General features: G+C 42.8%; 1 protein-coding gene across 9 annotated transcripts in view; it reads left to right on the top strand.

The window, feature by feature from the left end:
- Window positions 1-20,263, top strand: part of LOC138683432 (erbin-like) — a 160,885-nt gene that overhangs the window by 82,372 nt on the left and 58,250 nt on the right. For all 9 annotated transcript variants that reach the window (XM_069775181.1, XM_069775178.1, XM_069775175.1 and 6 more), the window contains one exon: window positions 10,415-10,471. In XM_069775181.1, coding sequence (XP_069631282.1) covers window positions 10,415-10,471 — 57 coding nt within the window. The remainder of the gene's footprint in view (window positions 1-10,414; window positions 10,472-20,263) is intronic.

Raw genomic sequence — 20,263 nt, 5'->3', positions numbered from 1 at the left:
CGGCTCGAACCCCCTCATATGCTGCTAGTATCTCTTTTTCAGTCGGGGTGTAGTGGGCTTCTGATCCTTGGTACTCCCGGCTCCAAAACCCTAATGGTCAACCTCGGGTTTCTCCTGGTGTTTTCTGCCAGAGGCTCCAGGTGAGACCATGCTCCCCAGCTGCAGTGTAGAGTACATTTTGTACATCTGGTCCTGTCCAGACAGGCCCAAGAGCTACTGCACGAGCTATTTCCTGTCTGATATGCTCAAAGGCTTGTTGTTGCTCAGGGCCCCATTCAAAATAGTTCTTTTTCTGGGTTACTCGATAGAGAGGGCTCACAAGGTGACTATAACCTGGAATATGCAGTCTCCAGAACCCCACAAAGCCTGGGAAAGCTGGTGGAGACATAGCTGCTATCTTGTTGACCACATCCATGGGCACATGACAACGTCCATCCTGCCATTTTATTCCCAAGAACTGAATCTCCTGTGCAAGTCCCTTGACCTTGCTTCTTTTTATGGTGAAACCAGCTTTCAGAAGAATCTGAATCACTCTTTTTCCCTTCCCAAACACTTCTTCTGCCTTGTTGCCCCACACAATGATGTCATCGATGTATTGTAAATGTTCAGGGGCGTCGCCCTGTTCTGGTGCAGTTTGGATTAGTCCATGACAAATGGTAGGACTGTGCTTCCACCCCTGGGGCAGCCGATTCCAGGTGTACTGGAGTCCCCTCCATGTGAAAGCAAACTGTGGCCTGCACTCTGCTGCCAAAGGGATTGAGAAAAATGCTTTGGCGATGTCAATTGTGGCGTACCACTTGGCTGTCTTTGATTCCAGTTCGTACTGAAGTTCTAGCATATCCGGCATGGCAGCACTCAGTGGTGGTGTAACTTTGTTCAGGCCATGATAGTCTACTGTTAACCCCCACCCTCCATCAGATTTTTGCACTGGCCATATGGGACTATTAAAAGGTGAGTGAGTCTTGCTGATGACTCCTTGGCTCTCTAGTTGATGAATCAGCTCATGGATGGGAGCCAGGGAGTCTCAGTTTGTGCGATATTGCTGCTGGTGCACCATCCTGGTAGTAATTGGCACCTGCTGTTCTTCAACTCGCAGCAATCCCACAACGAAGGCATCTTCCAAGAGGCCAGGAAAGGTAGACAGCTGTTTGATCTTCTCTTGTGTTCACGGTGGCTACACCAAAAGCCCATTGGTACCCCTTTGGGTCCTTGAAGTACCCTCTCTTGAGGTAGTCTATGCCAAGGATACAAGGGGCCTCTGGGCTGGTCACAATGGGGTGCTTTTCCCACTTGTCCCCTGTTAAGCTCACCTCAGCCTCCAATACAGGCAATTCTTGGCATCCCCCTGTCACTCCAGAGATCCAGATGGGTTCTGTGCCCGTGTGCCCTGATGGCCCCAGCGTACACTGTGCACCAGTGTCTACCAAAGCCTTATACTTCTGTGGGTCTGATGTGCCAGGCCATCGAATCCACACAGTCCAGTATATCCGGTCATCCCTTTCCTCCTCCTGGCCAAAGGCAGGGACCCTCTATTGCTGTTCCTCATCAGAATATTCACTGACCGACCCTTGCAGTGCCAGACCAGAAGTCCCCTCACCAGAATCAAGGGAGGTGGTTTCAGTCCTTCCTATGCTTGGGAGTTCGCTGATTGCCTTCTTGTGTCTCTACAGCAACTAAGCTGACAGCATTCTTGGGTGGCCCCTTCTTAACAGCTGTCTTCCCTCTCAGTTCACAGGCTTCCAGCTTAAAGGTGGGTTCACCATCCCACTTCCTCATGTCCTCACCCTGGTCACACAGGAAGAACCAGAGTGCACCACACGGCATGCACCTGGGGCTCCCTTTCCCTCTGACCAGGGCAGGAGAGGACTGATTTCTTGGGGTGCCCCTGACAGCCAAGGCACTGTCCTGTAGGGATGAGGAGACACACAGATTTTCTTCAAAGTTTTGGAGCCAAGAAGACTCTCCACGGTTGGTGTATTGTCGTGGATTAAGCCCAGATGGCAACAAAGCACCATGAGGCCGCTCGCTCACTCCTCCCCCCTGGTGGGATGGGGAGGAGAAAATATAATGAAAAGCTTGTGGGTGGAGACAAGGACAGGGAGGGATCACTCACCAGTTATGGTCACGGGCAAAAACCAGACTCAACTTGGGGAAAAAAAACAAAATCAATTTAATTTGTTACCAATCAAATAAAAACAGGATGAGAAGTAAAACCAAATCTTAAAACACCTTCCCCCTCCCTCCTTCCCGGGCTCAACTCCACTCCTGATTTTCTCTACCTCCTCCCCCTGAGTGGCGCAGGGGGACAGGAAATGGGGGTTGCAGTCAGTTCGTCACACGTTGTCTCTGCTGCTCCATCCTCTTCAGGGGGAGGACTCCTCACACTCTTCCCCTGCTCCAGCATCGGGTCCTCCACAGGCTGCAGGTGGGCATCTACTCCACTGTTAACCTCCATGGGCTGCAGGGGGACAGCCTGCCGTCTCACCACAGGCTGCAGGGGCATCACCTCCTCTGGCGCACATCTTCCCCCTCCGTCTTCACTGACCTTGGTGTCTGCATAGGTGTTTCTCTCACATTCCACTCCCCTCTCTGCTGCAGGTTTCCTCTCTTAAATATGTTATCCCAGAGGCACTACCACTGTCACTGATTGGGTCGGCCTTGGCCAGAGGCAGGTCTGGCTTGGAACTGGGGAAGCTTCTAGCAGCTTCTCACAGGAGCCACCCCTGTAGCCCCCTCCCCCGCTACCAAAACCCCACCACACAAACCCAAAACAAATGGTTTGATACATTGCCTGTATTAGACATTCAGCATCTTAACTTGTGCGGACTGATCCTGCCTTTCTGAGGAGATTGAAGTAGACGGACACCTGAAATCTTGAAAGCAGACTACAGACGACCCTTTATTGCTAAAACACACACATACTTATAGTCACATATTCTGCAAAGTCACTGTCCACGCGCACAAGCATAGAATGTGATTGGTTACATCGATACTGTCCACGCGCATAAACATAAGATATAATTGGTCATACTAACTCTGTCCACGCATATAAACACAGGACATAATTGGTTATATCAACTAAAACATGCGAAACTTTTCTCAGTCTGATTGGTCAAGATAAACTGCCGAATTGAGGTTCTTTGTGCCAAGTTCCCTTTATCGTGGAATGCGCGGTTCTTTGTGCCAAGTTCCCTTTATCGTGGAATGTGCCCCTGTGTTCTTCTAATTGGCATCTTTCTTTTTTTGTCTTCTTGTTTATTCTGTTCAAGGCCTTCTAAAAGTGTCTGGAATGCTCTTGTGACCGACCGTTAGCTAAATATGTGTCCACAATTCCCCCTTTTTGTTTTTCATCAATTAATACAGCCTTACTTGATCTATCAATTAATTTTTAAATACATTGCAACCTGCAAGGCACACAAAATACAAGACAAAAAAAAAAAAACACTACAAGATAAATCAAAACTATTTTAACTAATGATTTAAGAGCAGCTCTATTTTGTAAGGTTGTGTGTCTAATACTATCTATATCTAACAGTACATCAGATAATACCACACCAATCTGTATTCAGGGACCCCCTATTAAACCTGTGGAAAAAAAAAAAAGAAAAAAAAGGATTGCTTGGTGTTACTGTACTGAGGCATAAGCAATCTTGTCCGATCACGTCAGCCAGGGTTATCCAGATGTTTTCTTTGGTTTGCGGCGGTATCCATGATTACGTCCATCCGAGGACTGTGAGGAAGATGGACCTTCTTGTGCCGTCTTGCTTCGCAAACTTCGCCCAGCAATTGGTAGGTGCCAGCTTTATGTGGGCGTCCCCACGGAGGCAACGATGGCCTTGCTGTACACCAGCCCAGTGCTCTTCGGAAAATCCCGGTATTTATACATTTGCAGAGGAACAGATTTCAGCACACGTGGCCAGCGGGTGCCAAAATCTGCCTCAGTTGCAACATGGGGAGCCTATGACGCATGCGCTCGCTGGCCAGGCGTGCTGCACGAGTCATAGTCATCCTGTCTATTGGTTCATGGGCTTTGTGATGCGGTTGCAATGCACAGAGAATCTTGACCTGTTATGTTGGCCAAGGTGACCTACACTTAGTTTTTGGTTGAGGTGGTATTAATATTGCTGCACCCTCTGGGATGTTCCAGATGATGATGGTCATACAAATCGAGCGGGAGTCCATTGTGGGCCTGCATCTGTGGAAACACAAGCATAATCTTGCCCCCAGGTTATTAATGGAAATGGACCTTCCCATTGCCCTGTTTCTAGATTCTTAACTAATGCTATGATCTTACCCCTATTGCAAAGATCTATGAACACAATTAATTAAACACAGTAAAAGTAGCATTATACCTAATAAAATACATAAGAATAAAAGACTGTTCAGGTAATGCCAATGACACACAAAAAGAGGTTTGATTAATAGCTTTAGCTAGTGACACCCAAACATTCTTACTGTCCCACGGCGTATCAATCACCGGTGTCACTGTCATGCTGCTTACTACAGTCAGTGTGTTCCATATCAATCTCAGCATAAGGTTTCATCCATTTAGTTGGAATCCACTTTGGCCCATTTTCTGTAATGACACAAGCATAACCTCGGCCCCACGTTATTACTTTAAAAGGTCCCTCCCATTGCTGACGCTCAATATTTTTAACCCAGACTTTCCACCCATTATTAATATTTTGAATCCCGCTATTCATTGTTTGAAAGTGGCGATCTACAGGGGGAACAACTGACTCTCCACACAGAGTCAAAAAATTCATCACATATATTGCTTTCATGAGTCTATTTGAAGGAGGTTCCCCTAATTCCCCTGTTTTTTGTTTTTCAAAAAAACCTTTTAATACTTTATGAGTATGTTCAATTATAGCTTGACCTGTGGGAGAATGAGGAATGCCGGTAATATGAGTAACTCCCCATTCCTGAAAAAATTCCTGAGTCCGTTGTGCTATAAAACATGGTCCGTTATCTGTTTTTATCTGGGCCGGGACACCCATTACGGCAAATGCTTGTCGTAAGTGTGTTTGTAGATGTCGACTTGTTTCGCCTGCAAGTGCTGTGGCCCATACCATCAAGGAATATGTATCAACAGAAACATGAACATAACACAATTTTCCAAAAGCTGGTACATGAGTCGCATCAGTCTGCCACAATTGCAAGGATTGCAGACCCCTAGGATTTACAGCGCCATCTCCGTGCCCAGATAATTTCTGGCACTCAGCACAGGACTGAATGATGGCTTTGGCATCTGCTATAGAAATTTGAAACTGTTTGGCTAATACTTTCGCTGGTTGGTGGAAAAAACTATGAGCTCCACGTGCCTGTAGAAGTTTATTGGGGGGTGGCCCAGTCCATACAGGATTAGCTAGTAAATCAGCTCGTTTATTCCCTTCTGTAATCCATCCAGGCAAACTGGTGTGACTTCGCACATGCATTATATAATAACACTTTGTCCGTTGGTTTAACAGAAATAGCAACATCTTACATTTTTCAAACAATGTGATGTTATCAATTTCTTTCAAATAAGCCCGTCTCAAACGTTTTACTACACCTACCACGTATAAAGAATCAGCAATAATATTGACCTCAACATCCTGCCACTTTTTAAATACTTCTATTACAGCTTGAAGTTCCACCACTTGGGGGGAGCCTCCACATGTGACAATGTGATTTTTCCATACCTGACCTTCTTTCCAAACTACTACTGCCTTTCCTGTTTTTCCACTGCCATCCGTAAATACTGTAGGACCATCAGTAGGTAACTCTGCACACAATTCTTTTTCTTCTAGTTGTATATTCTGTAGCAAGGTAAACATTTTGTGTGCAGGAAGATGAATATCTATCTTTCCTTTGAAATCTGCAAAAGCAATTTGTAAAGTTAGGCTATTCTGTAGACACCATTGTAAATATCCTTGAGTCAAAGGAACGACAATCGTGTGTGGTTCTTGTCCACAAATCTCAATAATCCGACGTCTCCCCTTTATAATTAATTCTGAAATCATTTCAATTCGAGAAAATATGGTTTTTCGGGCCTGGTGAGCTAAAAAGATCCATTCTATTATTAACAAGTCTTTGTGACTCCCCTCCCATTGATATATGATCCCGAGGGGTTCTTTTTCTCAGTTTAAAATGCTAAGATTAATGTCAAGATTTTCTTTAATCCTAAAAGCCTGACTCTGGGATATTATATCTGCTATCTGTTGTAATGCTTGTTTACCTTGAGGGGTCAATTGCCGAGGTGCCGTTAAGGTAGTGTCACCTCGTAACATTTCAAATAAAGGGGTCAGAAGCTCATTATCTATTCCCAACAGTGTTCAAACCCAATTGATTGTCCCCAGTAATTTTTGCACATCATTCAATGTTTCAATCTTGTCTGTAATTTCCAGTTTTTGTGGAACTACAGTTTTTTCTAAAATCTTCCAGCCTAAATATTTCCATGGTTGCATTTTTTGTACCTTTTCTGGTGCTATTTTTAAACCAAAATTGGACAATTGAGTAGTCAATTGTTTGAGCTTTTCGGATAAATCTCTTTTCCCTGCTATCAAGATATCATCCATATAGTGATAAATAATCAAGTCTGAATTTTGTTGTCTGAACCCTCTTAGAGCTTGGGATACATAGGACTGGCATATGGTTGGAGAATTTTTCATTCCTTGTGGCAGAACTACCCAATGATAACGTTCCATGGGTTCCTGTTTGTTTATGGTGGGGATAGAAAAAGCAAATTTTTCCGCATCTTTCGGGTCTAAATATATTGTAAAGAAACAATCCTTTAAATCGATAATCAAAATGTTCCATCCTTGTGGAATCATAGTAGGCGTGGGTAACCCTAATTGAAGGGCTCCCATATTTTCCATTACCTCATTTATTTTTCTTAAATCATGCAATAGTCTCCATTTCCCAGATTTTTTTGGAATGACAAAAACTGGTGTATTCCAAGGGCTCGTGGTATTCACCAAGTGCCCTTGTTCCAATTGCTCCTGTACTAACTGTTTCAAGATGGCGACCTTAGATTCAGTCAGCGGCCATTGATCTACCCAAACTGGTTCCTCTGTTTTCCATTTCAGTTTTAGGCATGGTCGCCCGTCAATGGCCGCGCCACAAAATTGTCTCCTGTACTAAGCACACATCCCATTTGACTTAATGCATCCCTGCCTATCAGGTTCATAGGGATATTGGTTACATAAGGTTTGATATAAGAAACTGAATTTTGACAAATCAATTGGATCATATATTTGCTTTGTCGAGTTTTTGATAATCCTCCCACACCAAACAGTTTCGAATCCATCTCAGAAAGCTCCCGAGTGACAGGCCAGCCCTCCCACGACAGAACCGTTACATCTGCTCCAGTATCCACTAATGCTTGTAATTTTATTTTTTCTGGCCTGTTCTTTGCATTTTGTAACTCTACTGATATACTAGGTTTTGTTTTATTGATCTCCATTGACCACATAATTTGAGCTTCTAATCCCGTAGATCCAAACCCTGCATTGCCACGCTGTTGATTAACCTTACATGGTACATTTGCTTTAAAAGGGACTAGCTGTGCAATTCTGCTTCCTTCCTGTATCGATACTGGTGGAGATGGTGTCCAAATCATAGCATAAATGCGACCTGTGTAGTCCGCATCAATCACCCCGGGAAGCACAAAAATTCCTTGTAATGTTATACTAGACCGTCCCAACAACAGGGCACTAAGCCCATTACCTAATGGTCCTTGTGCGTTTACTGGCACACGGTGTACCTGAGAGTTCCATGGCAGAATGGTTTCTATTGTTGAGACATCCACTCCAGCACTTCCAGCTGTTCGGGCTGGCAATTCTGCCAGACATCCTTCTTGGCGCCGTTCTGGAACCCTTTCGGAGCTGTTGGGGTCATCGCACCGCTCCTCGCACTCTTCTTGTAGTTTCCCAACGACGGGGTACCTCGAGGTGGCAGAGCTACACCTTCATTTGTGAAACGAGATCTACATTGGTTAGCATAATGTCTCCCTTTATGACAACGAGGGCATATTTTAGGCTCAACTTCCACTTTGTTTCGCCCCTCTTTACACTGAAATTGCAAATGTCCCGGTTGTCCACATTTATAGCATTTCTTATTTTTTGTACCCATTCGCATGGCTACAGCAAAAGCATTGGCCATTAATGTAGTTTTATGCTCCAAAGACCCAACTTTGTTACAGGCCTCTATCATGTCTACTAGTGTCACTCTTCCTGGCATCGATTGTAATATCTTTTTACAGTCTGCATTTGCATTTTCCACGGCCAATTTTATTATCAATGCTTCTTTGGCATCAGCATTATCTATTTGCTTTTCAATAGCATCTCGCAGACGATCAATGAAGGACATATAAGGTTCCGTATTACCCTGCCTTATACTTGTAAATGATTGTTCTGGCTTTCCAGCTTCAGGCAAAGTTACCATTGCCTTCAGAGCTAAGGAAGCTGATTCTTGTAATGCTTCCACCGGTAGCCTTGCTTGCCTGTTAACATCTGCAAAGTCACCAGTCCCCATCATTTGTGCAGCAGTGATCATATACCGCGGATCTCCTTCTGGGTGGTCGAAATTTCTTAGTGCCGCTAAATCACATAATTCTGCCCATTTCACCTTCCATAATAGACGCTGAGTCGGGGTTAAAATCATTGTAGCCAATTGTGTACAGTCAAAGCCCGTTAAAATTTGACCAGTAAATACATTCTCCAATAACGCCTGACTAAACGGAGCAGACAGTCCATTAGCCATTACTGTTTTCCGTACTTCTTTTATTAAATCCCAATTGAAAGGTTGCCACACGTTTGGGGCATCCTGCCTGACTGTAACTGGAAAAGCCACAGGATTTAGACCTTCGGTTAACATTTTATCATTTATGTCTTTCCATCGTTTTTTTATAGCTTCTCCTTGGGATGTATCTGCCTCATAGGGAGATGCAGAGGGGATAGGTCTCTGCTCGAGAGACAGGTTACTTAAGGGTTGATCGTTGCCTCCATTAATGACATCTCCCTCGGTGTTTAATTCCTCATTACTGTCTGAATTATTTACCACCTCGCCACCCACACTTTCCTTTCTTTCCGGGGTAACTTCAATTGAAACTTTTGCAGTGGCAGCCACCTCCTTTTCTGCCTTAAGGGCTTTCAACGCTTCCAGCACCAATCTCCATGTAGCAGAGATTTTCTGAGCCTTCACGTCCCCACGCGATACGAAGTCCCAAATTACTTTTCCCATTTCTTCCCAATTTTTAACTTGAAAGACTTCTACATTCGAAGTGGGGGCACCATGGTCCTTAAGCCATTTCAGCATCATACGTAAATTATTTGAATCATACTTAATCCCTCTCGTGGAGAGGATATGCGAAAGCATTCGTACAATTGCCCCTTCTTCCACAGACATCTGGGCACCCATTTTAATCTTTCTAGCCGCTCACCTTACTTCCAAACGAGCAGGGTGATTGATCTCCCAGGAGAATTTTGTCCGCTCAGTCCAGCTGGCTAGACGATTGTCCGGCTAGAGTCTCCTCCGGACGCACCTCCAGCAATTCCAGCGTTTTCTCGGCCCGCAATCACGTCGGGGTCACCATTTGAGGAGATTGAAGTAGACGGACGCCTGAAATCTTGAAAGCAGACTACAGACGACCCTTTATTGCTAAAACACACACATACTTATAGTCACATATTCTGCAAAGTCACTGTCCATGCGCACAAGCATAGACTGTGATTGGTTACATCGATACTGTCCACGCGCATAAACATAAGATATAATTGGTCATACTAACTCTGTCCACGCGTATAAACATAAGACATAATTGGTTATACCAACTAAAACATGCGAAACTTTTCTCAATCTGATTGGTCAAGATAAACTGCCGAATTGAGGTTCTTTGTGCCAAGTTCCCTTTATCGTGGAATGCGCGGTTCTTTGTGCCAAGTTCCCTTTATCGTGGAATGTGCCCCTGTGTTCTTCTAATTGGCATCTTTCTTTTTTTGTCTTCTTGTTTATTCTGTTCAAGGCCTTCTAAAAGTGTCTGGAATGCTCTTGTGACCGACCGTTAGCTAAATATGTGTCCACACCTTTCTTCTTTTACTTGCTGTGTACTTCTGTATATGATGATAACATATACTGATAATGAATCCAATGGAGTGCTTTAAAACCTATGGGATGAAGGAAAACTGTTCAAGCAGATGCAGAAGAGCAGGCAAGATCCAGTTTGCTGCTTTACCAAAACCAAGCCCCAATGAATAAATTAATTAAAAATGACATGCAGGTTACTGCACAAAACATACTTGTGTTCTTACACAAAAAAATATTTCAAACTTGTAGATATTTTTTGAAGTTTAGCAACATAAATAAGTTCTGAGATTGCTTTTGTCATAAAATACAGTATATTGTGATAATTTGTTATGCCTTTCTGTTACAGATTAACTAAACTCCAGATATTGGAACTTAGAGAAAACCAGTTAAAAATATTGCCAAAGTAAGTATGTATGAAATTTATTTAAAATACTTTGGAGGGTTTTTTCTGTAGTTATACTAATAACGTAATGCATATCGATCACAGCTTAAAATGTGTAGCTAAGTAACTGGACTAAGTTCTCACAAGGAACTTTCCCTTCATACTGCTGAAATTATGTTTCTCTTCAGACTCACTGATCTTCCTATTCAGAGATTTGCCTATTCAGAGATTTTTTAATTTTTTCTGTCCCTCTCCAGCTCTGGATTTCTGATCCACCTGTCAAGCTTTTAAGTCAGCATGTGGGCACTTCAGGATTATCTTTCTGAGGTGTCTGATGCTTTTTGCACACAGCATTGTATTGGTGCCCAGATGCCTGTCCGGGTACCATTCTGATGGCTGAGTGCCTGAAACTTAGGCGTTATCTCTATATCAAATGTGGAGTTTGAGATGCTTGCTTAGAATGACTGAGGGAATGTGATTCACATGATGTGAACAAATTTTTTTCCATTTAATATACTTCACTGCTGAAGAAATTAAAAACTCCTTACTGTGTTGCACAGAGTCTGTTATGCAGTATATATTCTATAATGCAACAGGCTTGTTTAACATAATGGAACATATTAGTCAGCCGTTTTTTCTGTAATTGTAAAATAGTTATGGAAATTGTTATAGTATTTGTTTTAACAGTAAATGCAATTGTACTTATCTCTTAAAATCTAGCACCTTTCTAAACCCTGCCTTGCAACTCTCACTCGCTTCATCAGACAAACCCAGGTTGACGGTGTTGCAGTTCCTCCTGTTTCTATGAGCTAGAGCAATGCTCTCAATTTTCTGACTTGGACCCTGGTGGTCTAAGTGGGTTAACAGAGGTATAAAAGGTCAATGAAGAGAGAAACAGAGATCCCAAAGATGGGATGTGAATAACTAGCTGTAGAGTCCTAAATATGTTGTGGTGTGCAATGAAAGGTGGTCCTCCTCTGGCAACAGACACTGGTAAAGAGAGAGGTACTGGTTTCAGATGTTTTGGTGAAGAGGAGGTGCTAACAATTGAATATTCATTCTGTCTAGCTCATATACTAGCAGAGACTTGCATGCAGTAGGCTGAAGTGTGAGTTGCCAGCCCTTTAAGTACAACAGCCAGCTTTTCTAGTGACTCTAGCTAACTATGTGCCTAAGATATGAACAAGGGGTATGTTCCATTGGAATTCCCTTTTCATGTGCCTAGATACCATACTGTGGTGTATAAAAATGCCAAAATTCACATCCGGAATTAAATTTATAGCATCAGAAAGTGTGAATTTAAGTCTTCCAAGTGTGAAACATTCTACTCGTTCATGTGATATACTCTCTATCCTTCTTTGCTCTTTCTGCTATTGCTAATTTTCAGTAGAAAGAATTGGAGGACACGTAATTTGGGGTAGTAGCTCTGTAAATTAAGTTACTCACAACTGAGGAACAGTAACTATAATTAAAAATTATAGCTAATATAGATTTTGTTTATAAAATTACTCTGACGTCAATTGCCATAATTAACACTAATAATATGAATTACATGTGATATTTTAAAAAAAGTAGTTTACGGAGATCTCTTGTAGTGATAAGAAACACTTAAACAAATGCTGTAATGTATTTAAGCCAAACACTTCTGTTGAAGTTGCTGGGAATTTTTTTGTTGACTTCAGTGTTTTCAAGGTTTCATCCTTGCTGAAAAACTGAACAGCAGCTGTCATGATGATGTCCTCTGCAGCACCTCCATAACGATCTACATACAGTACATGCTGAGCTACCACCTTTATTATTCTCTTCTGGTACTCCTGTGGTTCAGTGTCCTGGTTTCAGCTGGGATGTAGTTAGCTGTCTTCCTAGTAGCTGGTACAGTGCTATGTTTTGAGTTCAGTGTGTGAAGAATGTTGATAACACTGATGTTTTCAGTTGTTGCTCAGTAGTGTTTAGACTAGAGTCAAGGATTTTTCAGCTTCTCATGCCCAGCCAGGGCACCTGACCCAAACTGGCCAACAGTGTATTCCATACCATGGGACATCACATCTAGTTTAGGAACTGGGAAGTGGGGGGGGGCAGGGATTCGCCGCTTGGGGACTGGCTGGGTGTCGGTCGGCGGGTGGTGAGCAATTGCCCTGCGCATCATTTGTACATTTCAATCCTTTTATTACTACTGTTGTCATTTTATTAGTGTTATCATTATCATTATTAGTCTCTTCTTTTCTGTTCTATTAAATCGTTCTTATCTCAACCCAGGAGTTTTACTTCTTTTCCTGATTTTCTCCCCCATCCCACTGGATGGGGGGGAGTGAGTGAGCAGCTGCGTGGTGCTTAGTTGCTGGCTGGGGTTAAACCACGACATTCAGTTAGGGGAGATTAAAGCTTTTGAGACTACTTTTTTTATTTATTAATTTAAACACATTAATATGCATTTTGCTATAGTGAGGCGCTGGAAAAATGTATTGTTTATGTATGATGTACACTGGAGAGAAAAATTTATTGTGGTGTCCATAGTATGCAAGAGGTGAACCTGCCTTTCAGGATAATACAACCATGCAGCAGTTGACCTGGCCAACAAAGGCATATGTGGCCTGCCTTTAACTATTATGTCAGAACCGAAGCCGATGGGAAATTTGAACTTACAGTTTCCCAAACCTGAGTATGTGTTTTAAAAGGAACGTGATTTACAGCTTTAAACAGTGTAGAAAATCCAAAGGTGGTGGTTTTTTTAAGCTAATAAGATGTAGCAGTATGTACTAATATTTTTGCTTTAGAATACAAATATTTTCCCTGTCGTTCTCTCCTTTTTAATATTTTCATACTTCTAGCTGCTACTTTTCGTATTTGTAATGAGAGATGTATTTGGATAAACTTCTACAAAATTAGCTACCCCTCTTGCTGAATTAAACATGCACATAATTTTTAACACTAAAGCATAAATGGGTAATTAATGCCAACACACTAAATCAGCCTTGCTTTGTGCTAAATGCATCCTTTTGCTTGGAGCTTAGCCACAGCCAGAGACTGCAAAACTGGCAGTATTGTAATAAAAACCAGCTCAATAAAAATATTTCTAATGAAAGGAAAGCAAAAATATGCAGAGACTATTTTAGAGGCATTTATCTGATAGGTAGCTGAAAGTTGGGAAAATGGTCTAATGCAAATATAAAAAATTTTGTGTTTTTTTTTTAAAGCTTCTGTCGTCTAATTGTCAATAGAGTAACCTTTTTAGAAAGGACCAAGTTATCTGAAGATATAATTACGATGATTCAGGGCCCTATCTTGCCTATCACTCACACCTCTTAAATTCTATGCTACTTGAAGTAAGAGGTATTGTTACCCTTAGTGAAGTTGACTATTTACAACATCAGAATCTGAGGCATAGTTTAGACTACCTGTTCTTTTAGCGTTGGATTGATTTGACAGCAAGTTCAATAATATGAATTATGAAACAGATTTTTCAGTTTATGAAAGGGATTACATAATGCTGTGGCAGAGAGAGAAATAGGTGTAACTCAGTGATCTGATAAATTTTTGTTTCCAGTCCTGTATTCCTCTTCCTTTAGCACTGAATTTTCCTGTTACTTTAACGTTTTCGGTGTATGAGAAGCTTTGCTTGCATTTTGTCTGAAGATATAGTTGTTCTATAAACAATATGGAAAAGCAAAGAGATATTAGTTTTAGGAAACATTGTCATAAAATAGCTGAAAGTGCTATAAATTATGCAGGCAGTGGGGAAGGGGAGGAAAATAACTGAGGCCCTGGTCTTGCAAACACATTGTGTGTGTGTGTTACAGTTGAGTGGCTATGTTTGCTAGATTAGAGACATTTTGGAAAAAAAAAAAAAGGCATAAAATCAGTAAAGTAGCTTTCTTATACTGTCAAAGTTACATAACACTAATTTTGCTGCAGATACTTGAGAGGGATTTGCAGATATTTGTTCTGGTTCCAAATGGTAAGTCCAGGGCCCTTGGTGGAAAAATTGTAACAATTTGTTGGGTTTTGGGGTTATTTTTGTAAATAAGAGTGAAGACTGAGGGAAGAATGGCAACTTTGGGTTGCCTTAAAGCCACTGAGGATGTAGCACTAGCAGGATGGGAAGGGGAGGGATCACCTAGATCTTGGGTTTGTTTGGAGCAGAATTTGTGTATCTGGTGTAATTTGGCAGCAGGGAGAGGTGAGCATTATTGTTTAGATTCTGTGAATCTGGTGTTAGCTGTGTAAACAGTTTGGCCTCAGAGTTGAATGGTGTACAGGAGGAAGGGGGGGAAAATCACTCAGACATTGGAGTTTATTGGTTTGGGAGACTGATTTTTTTTTTTCGTCTTCTTACCAAAACATTAAAATAAAAACGGAAGAGTTCATGCTGAACTGAAACAAAAAAATCCTTTTATCTCAAACTGCAGTAAAAAGCCCCAGCCAAATTTGTTTCAATTCAGCCTCATCAAAACTCACTTAAATCAGATTGAACTTTTAAAATTTTGTCAATGTTACCTGTTTTTTCATTAATTTTTAAAATTTGTATTTATTTTTAAGCTGAAAACTTATTTCAAATAAAAATCAAGGCACTGCCTGAAAACAGTTGAAATGAAAGGACTATTAAAATGTTAAAATAAGCCTGGGGTTTTTTTCCCCAAATACTCATTTATAGTTGTCGTGGTTTAACCCCAGCCAGCAACTAAGCACCACGCAGCCACTCACTCACTTCCCCCTACCCAGTGGGATGGGGGAGAAATTTGGGAAAAGAAGTAAAACTCGTGGATTGAGATAAGAACGGTTTAATAGAACAGAAAAGAAGAAACTAATAATGATAACACTAATAAAATGGCAGTAATAATAATAATAAAAGGATTGGAATATTCAAGTGATGCACAATGCAATTGCTCACCACTCGCCGACCGATGCCCAGTTAGTTCCCGAGCAGCGATCCGCCCCCCCGGCCAACTCCTCCCAGTTTATATACTGGACATGACATCACATGGTATGGAATACCCCGTTGGCCATTTTGGGTCAGCTGCCCTGGCTGTGTCCCCTCCTAACTTCTTGTGCCCCTCCAGCCTTCTTGCTGGCTGGGCATGAGAAGCTGAAAAATACTTGACTTTAGACTAAACATTACTTAGCAACAACTGAAAACATCAGTGTGTTATCAACATTCTTCTCATACTGAATCCAAGACATAGCACTATACCAGCTACTAGAAAGAAAATTAACTCTATCCCAGCTGAAACCAGGACAGTATCCACCCCTTATTCTATACCATTTACGTCATGCTCAAGTCCCATACTTTCAGTTACATGATGGTCAATCATCATCACCTTTTCCGTCTTTTGAGATATATATATATTTATATATACACACAGAGAGATCATTCCCTGTCGGGAAGAATGGCCGTAGTCAAGAATCACACTCAATATGAGTTAACATCTTGCTCATTTACTGTTCAGACGTCTTGACATTTATACAAGACTGACTTGTCCACGTGCCTTATACAATACTCTAATTGGTACAATACCCTGTTTCACGCGACACTATCTTATTCTCTATTGGCTGCGCAAGCTTCTTCACGAGGTGTCCAGCAGTTACTTATCTCATTCTTCAGCATCCAGGTGTTGTTTGTCAGGCTCTTCTTATCTTCCTTTTTCCCAGCGTACAAGGACACAGCGTCCTTGTCTGCTCCAGTATTTTGTAAACTTATGCTTCGTTCCCACCTAACGGCTGGATTGCTCACATGCCTTCGCCCAGCCAAGAAATCCTCAACAATTCCCTCTTTTTGTTTTTGAGCAATCCAGGCTTGCTTAATAACTTGGGATGCCATTTTTCCTTAACAAGCTGAACAAGGTAAAATTATTACAATAGCTAAAATCACAATAACTACAATAATGCCCATAATTCTTTGAGCCAACCCGTTACCCCTAATGACCCGAACCATGAGGACTATGAGGAAGATGGACCATCCGTACATTCTTGTGCCGTCTTGCTCCGCGAACTCAGCCCAGCAATCGGTAGGTGCCAGCTTTCCGTGGGCGTCCCCACAGAGGCAACGATGGCCTCACCGTACACCAGCCCGATGCTCTTCGGAAAATCCCGGTATTTATACATTTGCAGAGGAACGGGTTTTAGCACACGTGGCCAGCGGGTGCCAAAAGTCCTCCTCGGTTGCAATCTATGACGCATGCGCTCGCTGGCCAGGCACGCTGCAGGAGTCATAGCCATCTTGTCTATTGGTTCGTGGGCTTTATGATGCGGTTGCAATGCACAGAGAATCTTGACCTGTTATGTTGGCCAAGGTGACCTACACGTTAGTTTTTGGCTGAGGTGGTATTCATATTGCCGCACCATCTAGGATGTTCCAGATGATGATGGTCGTACAGATCGAACGGAAGTCCATTGTGGGCCTGTATCTGTGGAAACACAAGCATAATCTCGCCCCCAGGTTATTAATGAAAATGGATTTTCTTAATGCCAAGTTTCTTGTTTTACTTATGTCAGGGAGAGCTCAAGGACACTCTTATTCTATTTCCAGACCTGAGTTATGTGTTCCCATGGGAAATCCATGTCCTCTTTCTATCAACCAACTCTCCACAACTCCCCCTTTTTGTTTTTGCACTAACCAAGCCTGGCTAGTGAGGCGGAATATCAATTGCTTAATACAAGACATCACACATCCCACTAAACAAAGCCCAAATAATACCACGATAATAATGATAAGGCCAGATTGTAACAGCCCTTTAAACCAACCTGATAATCCTAACCAATTTGTCAAAGCTTCCAACCCAAAAAAATCCGACATCTTGCTGGATCCTTTTTGTGTGTTCTATCAAACCTTGTATTTCCTTATGAATAGAACGTGAGTGGTCTGTTATGGTCATACAACAGAGTCCGTCAAAATCTTCACAACCATGACCGTGTGCTAATAAGAGAAAGTCGATAGCAGCCCGATTCTGCAATACCGCATGTTGTGTTGCCGAAAGATCTTCTGCGAGCGCAGACAGTACTTGACTGGTCCCATTCGCTTGCTTTATCACCCAACAGGCAAGTCGAGCCAGGGTACTGTGTGCTTTCGCTGCTGCGACTCCTGGTGTGAAGAAGGAGGCGGCCCAGACCTCAAATTGGCCCCACAGGCTTACTGTATCATTACAGTTATTAGACAATGTCTGGGCAACGTCGCGCTTCCAGCGAATTCGATGCGAACTATTCGGGCGATGGTGAGGGAGAGCCAAGCTTAATTTCCCAATGGTACAAGGACCACCTACAGGGACAGAGGGTATTCCGGACCATGCCCGATTACCACATATCAAAAAGTAACCTGAGGGCAATCGTCAGGGATATCTTGTACCTGGGGCAGGATTGGAGCTATTTCTAGACTTGATTGAACACCAAGCATTTTGCCAAAAACTATCGCTACCTCTCGGACTAACCCGTGTAGCTACTGTGATGTTATCTACACATCCCCTTTGCGAGCCTTCTTGACAGTTGGGCGATGATGCATTTATAAAGAGGCAAAAACTGGCGTTTAGCGAGTCCCATAATTCTATTTCTTGTGGCTCTGGTCCAATAGGAAGTCTATCATCCCACTTATCATAATCCTCCATGGCCTTGCTCATGGTGTGTTTGAGAGCAAGCTGGGAAATGTTTGCGGCGTCTACAAAATTCCCCCATGCCTCACTAGTCAATGGCACACCCACCAAACATGTCAAAAAAGGGGTACTAGGAGTGGCTAAGCTTGCACAAAAGGTGGTTGTATTAAGAGCTCGCGCCAAGGATACCCACACGTTTTCTCTAGGATCATGTAATTTGCGTGAAAACAAGTCTAAAACTTTCCCACTTGTTATACTACACAGCCCTAACCATCCAATCAACCACCATAGACCTTTATCTTTCTCCATCTTTGGTCACTGGTCCTGCCCCGCCAGATGGACTTGCGCGCGTCCACTTGCTAGGCACCCACAGCGGTCCTGTTGGAGTAGAGACACACATATAACCACGACCATTAAACATTACTGGTGCAGGACCCTCCCATATGCCCGTTTTAGGATTACGATAGTATACTGACATATCCAATTTGGGAAGGTCTGTGTTTGCACAAGTGTTGTGTACAATTGCTGGTGGCTCATTATTATCCCCAAAACCACATAAGTGATTCATTACAAATAATGCCTTATGTAAACGCTCTTTAGGGTCAGTATAACTCATAAATTTGTGCAGATAGTCCTTCAATGTTCTGTTCGTTCTTTCTACAATCGCCTGCCCTGTTGGAGAGTTGGGGAGACCTGTTTTGTGCACAACTCCCCAGGTTGTCATAAATTGTTGAAAGCTGTTGCTGCTATACGCTGGGCCATTGTCTGTTTTTATTGCCTCTGGTACACCCATCACCGCAAAACAAGCAGTTAAATGTTGACACACATGTATAGCTCGTTCTCCTGGTTGAGCTGTGGCCCATACAAACTTTGAAAAGGTATCCACTGAAACATGAACATATTTTAACCTTCCAAACTTGAGCACATGAATAACGTCCATCTGCCATAATTCCAAGGCCTTTAGTCCCCTAGGGTTTACTCCGATTCCAAGACCTGGCCCGTGGTGGCTACATTGGGGACAGCTACGCACTATACCCTGTGCTTCATTCACGGAAATGTTAAATTGGCGGTGCAGGCCTTTCGAATTCTGGTGGAATTGTTCATGCGATACTCTAGCAGCTTCAAACTGATTCAAAGGAGTACGTAGTCGAGACACACTGACTAGTTGGTCTGCTCGATGGTTGCCTTCACCAAGGCCCTCCTGCCATTTGTGGCTACAAATATGGATGACACAATATGGTGCTGTTCTTTGCATAAGGGCTCTTTCAAGGTGTTGAAAAAGCATAAAAAGTCGTTGGTTTTGTATTTCCCGCAAAAAGGCATCCTCGATCCGCCGAACCACCCTGGCTACATATAAAGAGTCTGTCACTACGTTTAGTGGCACGGCCATCCAGTTTGTCAATGTCCAACATACAGCTGCTAATTCTAATGTTTGAAGGGTGTCACTTGACTGGGCAACGATCATATGTTCATGCCACTGTCCATCTTTGTACCATGTTGCCACGGCTCGTCGAGAGGCCCGCCATGCATCGGTGAATACAGTCAGACCATTTTTAACAGGTATTTCCAAACATCGAGGTATCGGAACCCATGTATAGTTTACAAGCATGTGCCCATTCTTGCCCGTTGGCATATCGGTCGAAAGAATGCCAGAATAATCCAGAAATGCCAACTGCAATGGAGTGGAATGACGCAAGGCCCACTCCCAGTCGGCTGCTGACATAGGGACATGTATACTATCTGGTTCGGCACCTGTCATAGCTAGGACCCTAGTACGTCCTTTCTTGATAGCCTCTCCTACCGCTTCCAGCCGTGGTTGTACACTTGTTCTGGGTCGACTGGCCAAAAATACCCATTCTAAGATTCGAAGTCTCTCTTTAACCGCTCCTCCTCCCCCTTTTTGTTTTTTCCACTGCGTGATAACTGCAAAAATAGAGCGGGGCCAGGAGATAATTAATAATTGGATCGGTATATCTAATCGTCTTTGTGAAGCCCACCGTGAGGCAATCATTTCACCCAATCGCCGAACGCACTCCTGCTGTTCAGTGGTGAGACGGATTCTCTGTGCAGCGTCAGTACCGCGAAGTAATGCGCGTAACGGAGCTAAGTCATCATTTGTAATGCCCGTAACGGGTCGAATCCACTGCAAATCACCCATCAAGGCTTGAACGTCCGTAAGCGTACGAATGTCTGTCGTAATTGTAACCTTCTGAGGTGTGATAATACTGTCCGTTAT

Source organism: Haliaeetus albicilla, chromosome W (genome assembly GCF_947461875.1).
Source record: "Haliaeetus albicilla chromosome W, bHalAlb1.1, whole genome shotgun sequence".
NCBI classification, from domain to species: Eukaryota; Metazoa; Chordata; class Aves; order Accipitriformes; family Accipitridae; genus Haliaeetus; species Haliaeetus albicilla.
Note: the sequence above shows the minus strand (reverse complement) of the source record. Positions and strands in the feature narration are given on the sequence as shown.